Here is a 12924-nt window from a genome sequence, read left to right as displayed (position 1 = left end):
CTCTGTGCCCAAGAAAATGAAGGTAACGTGCCTAAATGACTACCGCCCCATAGCATCCACGTCGGTAGCCATGAAGTGCTTTGAAAGGCTGGTCATGACTTACATCAACACCATCATCCCGGAAACCCTAGACCCACCCCAAATTTGCATACCTCCCCAACAGATCCACAGATGACACAATCTCAATCGCATTCCACACTGCCCTTTCCCACCTGGACAAAAGGAACACCTATGTGAGAATGCTGTCCATTGACTACAGCTCAGCGTTCAACACCATAGAGCGCACAAAGCTCATCACTAAGCTAAGGACGTGGGACTAAACACCTCCCTCTGCAACTGGATCCTGGACTTCCTGATGGGCCACCCCCAGGTAGTAAGGGTAGGCAACAACACATCCGTCATGCTGATCCTCAACACAGGGGCCCCTCAGGGGTGCCTGCTCAGTCCCCTCCTGTACTCCCTGTTCACCTATGACTGCACGTCCAGGCATGACTCCAACACCATCATTAAGTTTGTCGATGACACAACAGTGTTAGGCCTGATCACCAACAACGATGAGACAGCCTATAGGGAGTAGGTCAAACACCTGGCCGTGTGGTACAAGGACAACAACCTCTCCCTCAACGTGATCAAGACAAAGGAGATGATTGTGGACTACAGGAAAAGGAGGACCGAGTACGCCCCCATTCTCATCGACGGGGCTGTAGTGGAGCAGGTTGAGAGCTTCAAGTTCTTTGCGTCCACATCACCAACAAACTAACATGGTCCAAGCACACCAAGACAGTCATGAAGAGGGCACGACAAAACCTATTCCCCCTCAGGAGACTAAAAATATTTGACATTTGACATTTTGTCCTCAATCCTCAAAAGGTTTTACAGCTGCACCAGTACATCACCGGGGCCAAGCTTCCTGACATCCAGGACCTCTATACCAGGCAGAGTCAGAGGAAGCCCTTAAAAATTGTCAAAGACTCCAGTCACCCTAGTCATAAACTGTTCTCTCTGCTACCACACAGCAAGCGGTACCGGAGCGCCAAGTCTAGGTCCAAGAGTCTTTCAAACAGCTTCTACCCCCAAGCCATAAGACTCCTGAACATCTAATCAAATGGCTACCCAGACTATTTGTTTTGCCCTCCCCCCCCCCATTCTACGCTGCTGCTACTCCCTGTTATTATCTATGCATAGTCACTTTAATAACTCTACCTACATGTATATATTACCTCAATTACCTAGACACCGGTGCCCCCGCACATTGACTCTGTACCAGTACCCCCTGTAAGCATTTCACTGTTGTACCTGTTGTATTCGGCGCAAATGTTATTTTATTTCAAGTTTGATTTGATGTAGTTCTATTTTTTACTTAGATTTTTTTAGTTGAAAAGGAGATGTGAATCCAACATATTAATGATTAACTTGAAGATTACATTTTAAATCAACCAACGCTTAAAACCATAGGCCTATATGTATTTTAGTCCAATTTTGGCTTGAATTGAAACAATAGCTGTTGATGACTTTGCAAACGCTATATATATATATATATATATATATATATATATATATAGGCCTAAACAGTCAAATTTATGATATATGACTTATAAAGTATGGTTACATTTCATTTGTATCTGTTAAACCTACCCTTTGGGGAAAAAAATTATAGCAACAGTGACTATATTTACTTATTAAAACTGCAACGTAACTTTTTGGGCGACCTGACCAAATTCACATGAGAGTTGTAGATCTGTTACTCGCATTGTAAGCAAGTCCAAGAAGTGGTAGATATGTACTATGTGCACTATTTCTATTCAGCCTGGCGGCCCGCGGGTGGTTTTATTTGGCACCGAAAGTTTTCTGAACAAAAACATTTTTGTAATCATTTTTTTGTTATTATAATTATTATAATTTTTGGGACATAAGACTGTAAAAACAACAGGAAATGAGCTCCAAGGGATTTTAATTTTAGAAATCTGTTCCCAAGTATCCCCACGCATAATAGACAGACACGTGATAGTATACAAATGTAAGCAAGGTTTGAAATGATTACGTTAAAGTCAAACATTATATCTGTTTGGGCTTCTTGCAGTCAATTTGGGGTCTACAAAACATTTGTAATTATAAACTGAGTGGTTCTAGCCCTGAATGCTGGTTATTGATCCCTGCTCCAGGAGGTGCTGCCCAGCCTATTGTTTTTTTTAAAAATCTTCTGATAGTGGATATAGTGTTGAAGATCTGACATTGTTTCAGAGGTACAACTAAAACATATTTTTACAAGGTTTTTATATGTTGAGAATTCATTATAATGGTGACATAATCTTGTGGTTGAAATTCCACCCTCAACACAACAGTTTACATTGATTACTATGCGAAACTGAGCCTACGCATATCGTGAAAAACAACAGCAAACGGGATAAGATGTTTACATGCCACAGTATCCCCTCTAAGATCAGCGTATCCCAGGCATCTTATTCGGGTTATTGTAAACGGGATATAATAACAGGATATTGGTGTGCATGTAAATGTGGTCAATGATAGAGTTTCTAACCTTACTAATAGCCCATAGGGGTTCCAACATCCTGAACACACCAGCATTTGATTTAGCCAGCCTGGAGTGTCAGATGTGCCGTGTTTGCAAATGTTCCATTGTGCCAGGCAAGCTCATCATACCCTGGAGGCTGATCTTGGGTCAGTTTAGCATTTTCTGCAATAATAGTTCAGGTTAAGATTGGCGGAGAGGAAGCTGATCTTAGATCTGTTCCTATGGGAAACTTTACTCTGGAGTGTCAGAGAATGTGTCCCTGTCAGCAGGACATGCTTGGTTTAAAGAGATGATGACTGTAATACCACAGGAGAGGATATGAGGTCAGAAATCATCCTTCTCGATTTCCACCCATCCTGATCAGCTGTATCCTCCTCCACACACACACACACCAGTGACATGCGGTGAGGTCGGTGGCTGGGTAGGAACTGGCTATTATCAAAGCCAGATTTACTCACAATAAACCTTGATGAAGCCCAAGTTAACCATACAACCATACAAATTGACAAACAATTCCCAACCAATGTAAATACCAATTTAGCAAAGATACGCAAGCAATCGTCTCTGATGGTGGCATATTTCATATCATCCAACAAAATGACACACTGCTCAACTCAGCTCAGCTGTAGACCGATGTAGCATCCAAAGTTACAACCAATAGTTGGCACTAAAAGACCAATACATGGACACATTTCATCCGAATAGGTGGCAAAGCAAACTCCATTCACAATGGATTTACAATTCTGTCAATTCACCGCACACACAATAATATTATTATGTAAAATGTTATTATGCACACATACTGTACATAATAAACAAGGTTCAAACGAAATGTCCATATCTACAATTAACAGTTCGAAACGTTGCAAAAGGGACTCAACAAAATGAAATTCGAGCTTGATAAATCAAACGCATCAAAGGGATGTTGTCTATTCCCATGTTCATTCAACAGTAGCCTAGGAAAATCCATTTAGGCCTACCTTTACTTGCAAATGGATTCCATTCATCTGTCATTCAGGGTGAACCTCTCGGTGATGGCATTGCAGAAGTCACGGACATGGCTCTGCTATTATTTTATTCTGCATGCACACAGCAGGCCTATGCTTGTTTGGGAGACACATGTCCAAGGCCTCCTTTGGTTCCATTTATACACTGATGCAAAAAGTTACATACACACACACACACACACACACACACACACACACGCACACACACACACACACACACACACACACACACACACACACACACACACACACACACAAGCAGTAGCTGGTAGCACAGTTCTCCCACACTGCACACATGTAGGCAGCTCCATCCATTAGGGCATCCAACTGGTCGGGAAGCAGAATCCTCCCACTAGCCATATCCATCTCTTAGAAGCCAAGGCTCTGGCCCGCATTTAGTGGCGGGAGAAGCCCCATTTCCATTACATCCACAAAGCCAAAGTAAATGTCCAAGATGTGTAAAAGTCCGGGTAAAAAGTATTAATTGGTAATGACATTTCAGAGTGGACAATCCAGTTCTCACTGTTCGACTGCCCGACAGCTAGCAGTGAGGGAGATGGTGATTGCCTGTCATGAATAAAGTCACGTCTTGTAGAGCTCGTGTATGCTGCCGCTGTCTAGTCTTATCTTTCATTATAGTTGATGTTCCACTCTTCAAACCCTCGAGAATGGCGCGTTCGATATTTCCAACTTGGAAAATTGTTTGAGGTGCAGTATAGTGTCCATTTGTCAGGTTGTTTTTGCTAGCTAGTTAGCTAGCTTCACCTTCGTTCTGTTCAACAGATGCGAGTGCCACATTATGTAGACACGCCCACATGTAAAGAGCTTACCCCAGATTTCCCACACAACATGTTCAGGCAATACACATGTGCAAATAAATATGAAATTGTGTCAATGCAACGAACAAAGCTACTTCAAGCTAGGCAAAGGAGCCACGCCTATGCTGACTCTATCCATTAACATGGATTTGAGTCAGGATTGGCCGCACGCGTCAAGGATTTGAATGGATTTGAATGGATGAAAAGGATGGCGTGAATATCCTGCCACCTTTCCTGAGGTTTTGATGTAGTTTTAGCAACAGCAACAACATTTTAGCATTTAAACTACCAGAATCATTGAGACAAAACATTAGAAAACAAAAACATAATGAAACATTTTTATATAATAAAATGTTTCATTTGGCTTCTCATAGTAGCTTACTTACAATTAGATTATCACAGGGTACACACACACCAGATAAACCCTAAGGACACACACCAGATAAACAAACCCTAGACACACACACACACACACACACACACACACACACACACACACACACACACGTTGACAGAGAACAGGGCCCTGATGGAAAGTATGGTATGGAGTGGGATGAGATTCTTTCCTCTCCTCTTCCTGTCTGTGTTGTTTACCACGGTCCTTTACTGGTTTCCTGTTCCTGCTAACTTGTAGTGTATTCAATATTTAAAAAGGCTTCTAAAAGTTAGTCATTTCCACTTCAACATTTCAGACTTTATTTGCCCTAAATGAAAATGTATCAACCCCTGGAAAAAAAATTACATGAATTATAATACACATAATAATTCCTTAATTTCCTGCTGCAGAATTACATTTCTGCTGTAGCAAACTGGCTCAAAGATCCTACATCTGTTAATGTACATGTCTTTCCTCCAGGGAGATGGACACAGACAGGAAAAAATTAGTGAGACAGGGAGCCGAAAAGAGAGGGACAAAGAGAGAGAAAGAGAGAAAGAAAAGGAGAAAGAGAGAGAGCGAGAGAGAAAGAGAGACAGAGAGAGAAAGTGAGAGAAAAAAGAGAGCGTGAGGGAGGAGGGGTGGGAGTCCTGTTGCTATGTTTTTGTGTACATTTTTTGGAAAGAAAGATTCTTAATAACTTAAAATAAGTGGAGGAGCTGACTTGATAAGGTTGAGTGACATATGGGTAAGTCAAGTGACTTTTTACAGCATCTACACAGCATCTACGCAAAAAAATTTGGCACCATAAAACACAGATCCTGATTTGTTGGGAGATAACATAATAACCCAAAATAATGATGCAAAATACTAATAGCATGAAGAGAATAAGGAACTATCCCAAGTTGAAAACTCATATAGTTCCTCTGTAGCTGCTGACATTACATGATTCATGTAATACACTTGTCGGCAACTATGACATTGCATTCTCAAAGCGGGAGCAATGAAAAGCTGAAAAGCTGAAAAGGAGGGTGATTGAGCCACAGCCTGTTCCTGTGCATGTTGACTTTGGCCATGTCCCCATCGAAAACTCATTCTGTTATGAATGCCATGTAGGGAGTGACCAGACCAGACCAGAACCCTGCCAGAAAGAGAGGGATGGAGAGAGAAAGAGAATGAGAGCGAGAGAGAGAGAAAGAGAGAGAAAGCGAGCGAGCGAGAGAGAGACAGAGAGAGTGTGCGAGAGAGAGAGAGTGCAAGCGAGGGAGAGAGAGACAGAGAGAGAGAAAGAGAGAGAGAGAGAGAGAGTGCGAGAGAGAGAGTGCGAGCGAGGGAGAGCGAGACAGAGAGAGAGAAAGAGAGAGAGAGAGAGAGAGAGAGGGGGGGGGGGCATACACACAGATCCAGAAAGAAAGATGCACAGTGAGAGAAACAAAGAAAGAAAGGCAGACAGACAGACCAACAGACACACACATGTTATGTTAATCTAACCTTATAGGGATTTAAAATGTATTTCCATTCAAAATCCTAATCCTAACCCTTAAACCTAACCCTAACCCTCACCCTAACTATAACCCTAACTCCTAAATCCTAACCCTGAACCTAACCCGAACCCCAATTCTAACTATAACCCCAATTGTAACCGTAAACCTAAACCTAACCCCTAAACTTAAAATAGCCTTTATCCTCTGAGGGATGTGGGAAATGTCCACACGAGGGAGAATTTTCCTTGATTTACTATCTTTGTGGGGACTTTTGTGGATTTCAGATCCCCACAACCAACCAGGGTCTCCTTGACTCTCTGCCTGACTCTCTGCCTTGCTGACTGTGTTAAGGAAAGATTAACTGAGGTCTAACCCACTCAGCCTACACTAATCCCACGAACTGGTCAACGTTCCACATCTGACACTCTACAGTACACTCATCCCCGAGCAAGACTGGACACATGCTAAGACCAAAATAGGAACCTCCATCTCTGTGACATATGATATCCCTCGGCCACTGGACTAAATTGCACAAACACAGAAGCAGGAAGACATGAGCGATTGCATGCACACGCACGTACACAACATTTTGTGCACACACACACTCACTCAGTCGCATCACATATTTACGAAGCATTTTGAAATACTGTACACTAAGAGTTTATTCAAACGAGCACAGGAGAAATTAAGTTCGAGCACAGATCTGACAAGATGTGGATTGGTGATCCTCCTCAGTGAATGTCATAAAAATGTTATCCTTTTTTAGATAAAACTATACTAAATATAATCAATTGACACCAAAGAACTAATTAAAACACTATTTCGCAAAGAAGGTCTACAGTAGCCTCAACAGCACTCCATGTAACCGTAAATGTAGCCGGAGGACAGCAAACCTCCATCCTCCTCTGGGTACATTGACTTCAATATAAAATCTAGGAGGCTCATGGTTCTCGCCCCCTTCCATAGACTTACACAGTAATTATGACAACTTCCAGAGGACTTCCTCCCGCCTATCAGAGCTCATGCAGCATGAACTGACATGTTGTCCACCCAATCAAAGGATCAGAGAATTAATCTAGTACTGACAGCATAAGCTATAGCTAGCTAACACTGCAGCACATAAAATGTAGTGAGTAGTTGACTCAAAGAGAGAGAAAGACAATTGTTGAACAGTTTTTAACAAATTAATTTCTCCCTCCCAAAAAAAGGAGAAGCTAGAGAAAAATTGATAGAGAGATTTCTGCATTATTTTGGACTTTCAGTATCACTTACTTAGCAAGCCAATGCAGCAAGCTAGTTAGACCTACTGAAACACCCTTATGGCTAGTTTGTAGCCACCTCAACCTAGGCTAGGTTGTAGCCACCTCAACCTAGGCTAGGTTGTAGCCACCTCAACCTAGGCTAGGTTGTAGCCACCTCATGATGGGTATAGGGAAAATGTCAGTATCATGTAGTAGCCAAAACCTATCGCTGTTACATTGAACTGGGTGAATGGAACATGAATGAGAGTCATCCAATATGCTGTAATAGAAATAAGGCCAGAGGAAAAAATCTTCCTCCCTCATCTTAAACGGCACTCACCGCCACTGTATTGTACAGTATATATGTGGAACCATTCATGTTACAGTATACATGTATACACATCTTTTTGATTGAAATATCATGGAATATACAGTCTGGTCCATATTGGTATCCTTGATAAAAATGAGACAAAAATACTATAAAATAAATAGTACAAATACTGAGCTGTGTTGTGTGCCCCAAAACAATTTGAACATATTATTATATACTAATACAATTTTAAAAAATAAAGAGATTTTGTAATAAAAAATATCGCTAAAGGTTAAGGGTCAAAATTATTGCCACCTCTGTTTTCAATATCTTTCAATACCTCACCTTGAAGGGATAACGGCATAGAGCCTTTTTCTAAAATGTTTTATGAGATTGGAGTACACATTGGGAGGGATCTTAGACAATTCCTCCATGAAGAATCTTTCCAGATCCTTGATATCCTTCGTCCGGTCTTATGGACGGCCTTCTTCAATTCAAACCACAGGTTTTCAACAGGGTTCAAATCCGGAGACTGATTTTGTAGTCAATTAATAGTTTCAGAATTGGAGGATAAACGATGAAAGGTTGAAAAGAAAAGTGTGAAGATGTGAGGAGTTCAACAGAGTTCAACATGTCCAACAGTGAGGCCAATGTTCCCAATAAAACAGTACTCAGTTTTAGTAGCCGGGGGGGGCAATCAGCAAATAGTCCTGTGATTTCCTGCTGTAAAGTGTGTGTGTGTGTGCGTGTGCGTGTTTGTGACTGCTGGTGGGCTTAACAGGCTGACACCAGCTGAAATATCATGGGGGCTCACGAGGGCTGGAAGAAGGTTAACAGAGGGGTGTTGGCTTACATGACCTTGTGTTTTCACTGCAGTCTTTACACTGTAAGGACACTTTATTCTCCTGACCTTAGTAGAACACAACATGACTCAGTATGCTACTCTGGGGAACACATCACATGCACTCACCACAACCAAGGGTTGACTGCTTCTATAAACATAGAACTAGTCGTAATGCTGTCCATTTTTAGGGACTTTACACTTTCTAATCAAAGTTTGTCCAGTGTTTTCAGACTTCTAAAGTAGTCTAATATCAAGATGAAACCATATCCCACAAAAGGTTTCAGATACACAAAGATCACGTCTCCAAAACATGCAAATTTTTTGAGGGGTATGATCTTTGTACATTCACCATTCATTCATGATTATCCAGAGTGATGGTAGGTAGCATCCAATGTAATGTAGACATGTTCCGAAACACATTATTATTTACTATTCGTTTCAATTAACGCACAACATCATCTAAAACACAACCTAAACAAACTGCAAGTGCATTCAACAAGTGTGTAGAGTCACAAGGTTGATGTAGTTGTTGCGTGCTAGGAATATGAGACCAAATACTAAACTTTTGACTTAAATTTAATACACTATCAGTCAATTTGTCCATGGCTCTTATAACACCTTCTAATGGGGCGACTAGATACATAAAGTGCTTTCATTTTTAAACAGTAAAACATATATGTATGATACCCTCAAATAAAATTGGCATTCTGTACTGTCACCTCATTTAAAACATTTGGTCTCAAATCCAAAATGCTAGAGTATTAAATGAAAAGTTTTAGCTTCACTCTACAAATAAATACGCAGGGGAGTGTAATCGTTTTCTTTCAAATACTTTGTGCTTAATTTAGTTTACCTGGGGCAATAGAACCTATGGATAATCCCGAAAGGGCAAACTCGACCCACTCGGCATACATGTAAGCAAATTGAAACACAGGCAGGTTTTAAATCAGTAAGTACACATGTAAGGTTACATCTGCACACACACACGCACACACGCGCACACGCACACACGCACACACACACACACACACACACACACACACACACACACACACACACACACACACACACACACACACACACACACACACACAGTGTTAAGTTAAGGCTTTGTAAGTAAGGGACTGACCCCACTGCAGGAAGCCCGCAACGTACTTCTCCCTGGCAAGGGGTGAGAAGCGGAACTCTTGGTACACCCCCACTAGCAGGTCCAACAGTGTCTGCAGTCCCACCGGCCCTGGGGCCTGGAGTTCCAACAGCAGTAGGTCTGAGTCACGAGGCCCAGGGCTCGCCGACATGCTGTCCAGCAGGCGTTGCAACTCCCTGAAGTCAATGGAGACTGGAGGCTGGTGGCTGGTTCTGGACTGGAGGTCTTCTAGTCCCCTGTTTGTTTGACACGGTGGCTTCCTGTAGTTTACAGTGCCCTGTTTTTTTCTCTCTTACTCCCTGTTTGTCACTCTCTTTCTCCCTCCCTCTTTCTCTCTCTCTTGATCCCTCTCTCTTTCCTCTGTTCCACTCGCTACTCCACTCTCATCTGTTCGTTCGTCACGCTGTACAGTGTGTGTGTGTGTGTGTGTGTCTCTCTCTCTCTCTTACCCTTTGGCCCCCTCTCTTGGTTTCTGTTTTTGTCTCACTTCTACCACTTCTTAATTTTTCTCTTTCAGTCTATCTGTCTTTCTCTCATCCTTCTCATTTGTCAGTACTTGCCTCCCAAAACTTCAAAGTTCAAAATCGTTCACCTCTTTTACAGAATTGTAGCTCCATGTTCTAGAACTGTATGTGGCCAAACCAAAACCTACACTACTCTGTACTGCAGGTACAGTACATGCTTTATTGTCTCCACAATTCTCACACGACTGTTACAAAACTGTCCACGGTCCATGAGCTATTTTGGTCCCTCAACTTTTGCAGATCCCTCCATCTCACCTCTCGCTCATCTTCTGTCTGCACAGCCCTCCTCCCTCCCCTTTTCTCTCCCTCCTTCACTCACTCTTTTCAGGGGCACAGTGGTTGTCCACTTTTCTTGTCAGGCTCACTGGCTCTGAAAATCCTCCACTCTCCGTCTGTCCATACGTTTATTCTCTTTGTCTGTCTGTCCTTCTCTTCTTTCCCCGCTGTCTGTCGCTCAATGTGTGCCTGTAAGCGTTGCTCCCTATTTCCTCTCTCTCTCTCTCTTTCTCGCTCCTCACAGCTTTTCTGTTTTGACTTCTCCACTGAACTGCCCCCCTTCCTCTCTTCTTCTGTTGATGCACCACAGCTCCAGCCTCCCTTGCCTCAAATCGGCCTCTCATTGCCTTGAACTTGTTCTCCATTTTATTCCAATATTTCATTGTTTTCAAAGCAAATTCTACCGAACGCGTGATTTATATTGATGTATGTTTCATTTTAACACCATATTGATATGTGTGTTTGAATTGTGTTTGTGGCAGTGTGGGGCTTGTGTGGGTGCAAGCCGGCATGTTGTGCCCACATATGACGGATGTACATCCGTATTTGCTCATGCACTTAGGCGTGTGTGTATGTAGAGCACACGTGTGCCTACGTACGTTCCTATGTCTACGTACATTGGTGTCTTTTGCTGGTGCACATCTAGCATGTCGGTGTGTGCACAGCGTGTTTGTATTATGTGGTTCCCCTCAGTAGCCTCCACTGATGTGTGCATAGCACATCTTAGACTTAGTGAATGTGTGTGTGGTGTCCATGTGAGTGTCTGTGTTTGTGTATGGGAGCCACAGCATAACAACATGGTAGTGTGGTGCAGACAGTGTAAGTGGAATGTTTTCCTAAGGAAGTGGCACTCTGGGACACGCCAGGGCACAGCACAGAAGGCTGGCCAGCTACCTTCACCCTGGTCAGACCCAATTCTGATCTACGGTCAGTTTTAGCATTTCCATTTCAATTCAGTGATCTCAGAAAGTAAACTGAAATTCCAATCTAATCCCAACGTTTTCAGTTGACAAAATGTCACTTTGTCACTTTACCTCCTGGGATAGTTGAATTAAAATGGAATTGAGCCCAACCTTGGTTGGTGCTCACACAGACACCACACAGTTAAGTGAAGTTGCCTCTAGATGCTGACCTATGAACTGTTTTTACATTTCAACCCAAATAGTTATGGTTAGGATTAGGGGAGGGTAATCTGACAAATTCTACCTAGGAAAAAAGATAAACCCAAATGTGCTTCAGCTAAGGGGGGGGGGGGGGGGGATCAGGTGCTCAACTGAGGGACTTGGAAATCCCCAAAAACGTACCCCAGGATATCCTGGAGAGTAAATAAAAAAGAGCACTCAGTAAATCTGATCGATTTATTGACCGGAGAAACAAACAATGAGCTTATGTTGACACGAATCGCCTTCATCAGAGCGTGGGAGCTCATGCACAGATACAGACAGAGTTTTGAAAAGAGGAGTTAGTGCTCTGTGAGAGGTTTGAGTGACACGTCTAAACACGCAAGCCACAATGCCACAGTACAGTATGTAGCTGGGACGGTAGAGCCGATGAGTTATTGGAGGTGACCCAAGTGGCACTCTATTCCCTACATTGTTCACCTCTTTTAACCAGGGTGCACTCTATATGACTATATAAAGGGAATAGGGTGCAATTTCGGATGCATCCATTATCAAGCACACACTGTGAAACATTGTGTCTATATCTAATGTATAACAGGAGACAGCAGTGCTGTTCAGTCACAATAGCGCACCCCCACACACAGAATAGAAGAAAACATAAGAAAATAGAATAGATATTTAGAATAAAATAGAATCTTTATGTCCAGTACAACAGAAATGTGACATTTTGCTGACACAGCACCAATCACAAACATACTGTACACACATGGCAGGCTGGGAGTAGCACACAGTTAGCTGTGCAGTGCAATGCCCCTGGGGTGGGTTTGGTGTTCAATGTCTTGCTCAAGGACAAATAGGTAGTAATTGGCACCTGAAATCTGGTCAGATTTTGAAATCTTGTCAGTCCTGGGATTCAAACCTGCAACCTCCTAACCTCTCTAACCTCTATAATCATGTTACATACAGTCATGCCAAAAGTTTTGAGAATGAAACAAATATTAATTTTCACAAAGTGTGATGCTTCAGTGTCTTTAGATATTTTTGTCAGATGTTACTATGGAATACCGAAGTATATTTACAAGCATTTCATAAGTGTCAAAGACTTTTAATGACAATTACATGAAGTTGCAAAGAGTCAATATTTGCAGTGTTGACTCTTCTTTTTCAAAACCTCTGCAATCTGCCCTGGCATGCTGTCAATTAACTTCTGGGCCACATCCTGGCTGATGGCAGCCCATTCTTG

General features: G+C 42.3%; 1 protein-coding gene across 6 annotated transcripts in view; it reads right to left on the bottom strand.

Annotated features, from left to right (window-relative positions):
• The window catches only part of LOC110537712 (myotonin-protein kinase), a 40993-nt gene extending 30200 nt beyond the window's left edge, over window positions 1–10793 (bottom strand). For 2 of the 6 annotated variants that reach the window (XR_016485100.1, XR_016485101.1), the window contains exon 1: window positions 9743–10743. Coding sequence is in view for 2 of the 6 variants with exons in the window: in XM_036937682.2 (XP_036793577.1) it covers window positions 9743–9911 (169 nt within the window). In the remaining 4 variants the exon portion in view is untranslated. Of the gene's footprint in view, window positions 1–9742 lie in introns of all 6 variants that reach the window. The other 4 variants (XM_090192648.1, XM_090192649.1, XM_036937682.2 and 1 more) reach the window with 3 other exon arrangements.
• Window positions 10794–12924: the final 2131 nt, after the last annotated feature.

Source organism: Oncorhynchus mykiss, chromosome 12 (assembly GCF_057628025.1).
Source record: "Oncorhynchus mykiss isolate SJ-2025 chromosome 12, ASM5762802v1, whole genome shotgun sequence".
NCBI classification, from domain to species: Eukaryota; Metazoa; Chordata; class Actinopteri; order Salmoniformes; family Salmonidae; genus Oncorhynchus; species Oncorhynchus mykiss.
The sequence above is the reverse complement of the archived record's forward strand: the minus strand, read 5'-3'. Positions and strand labels throughout refer to the sequence as shown.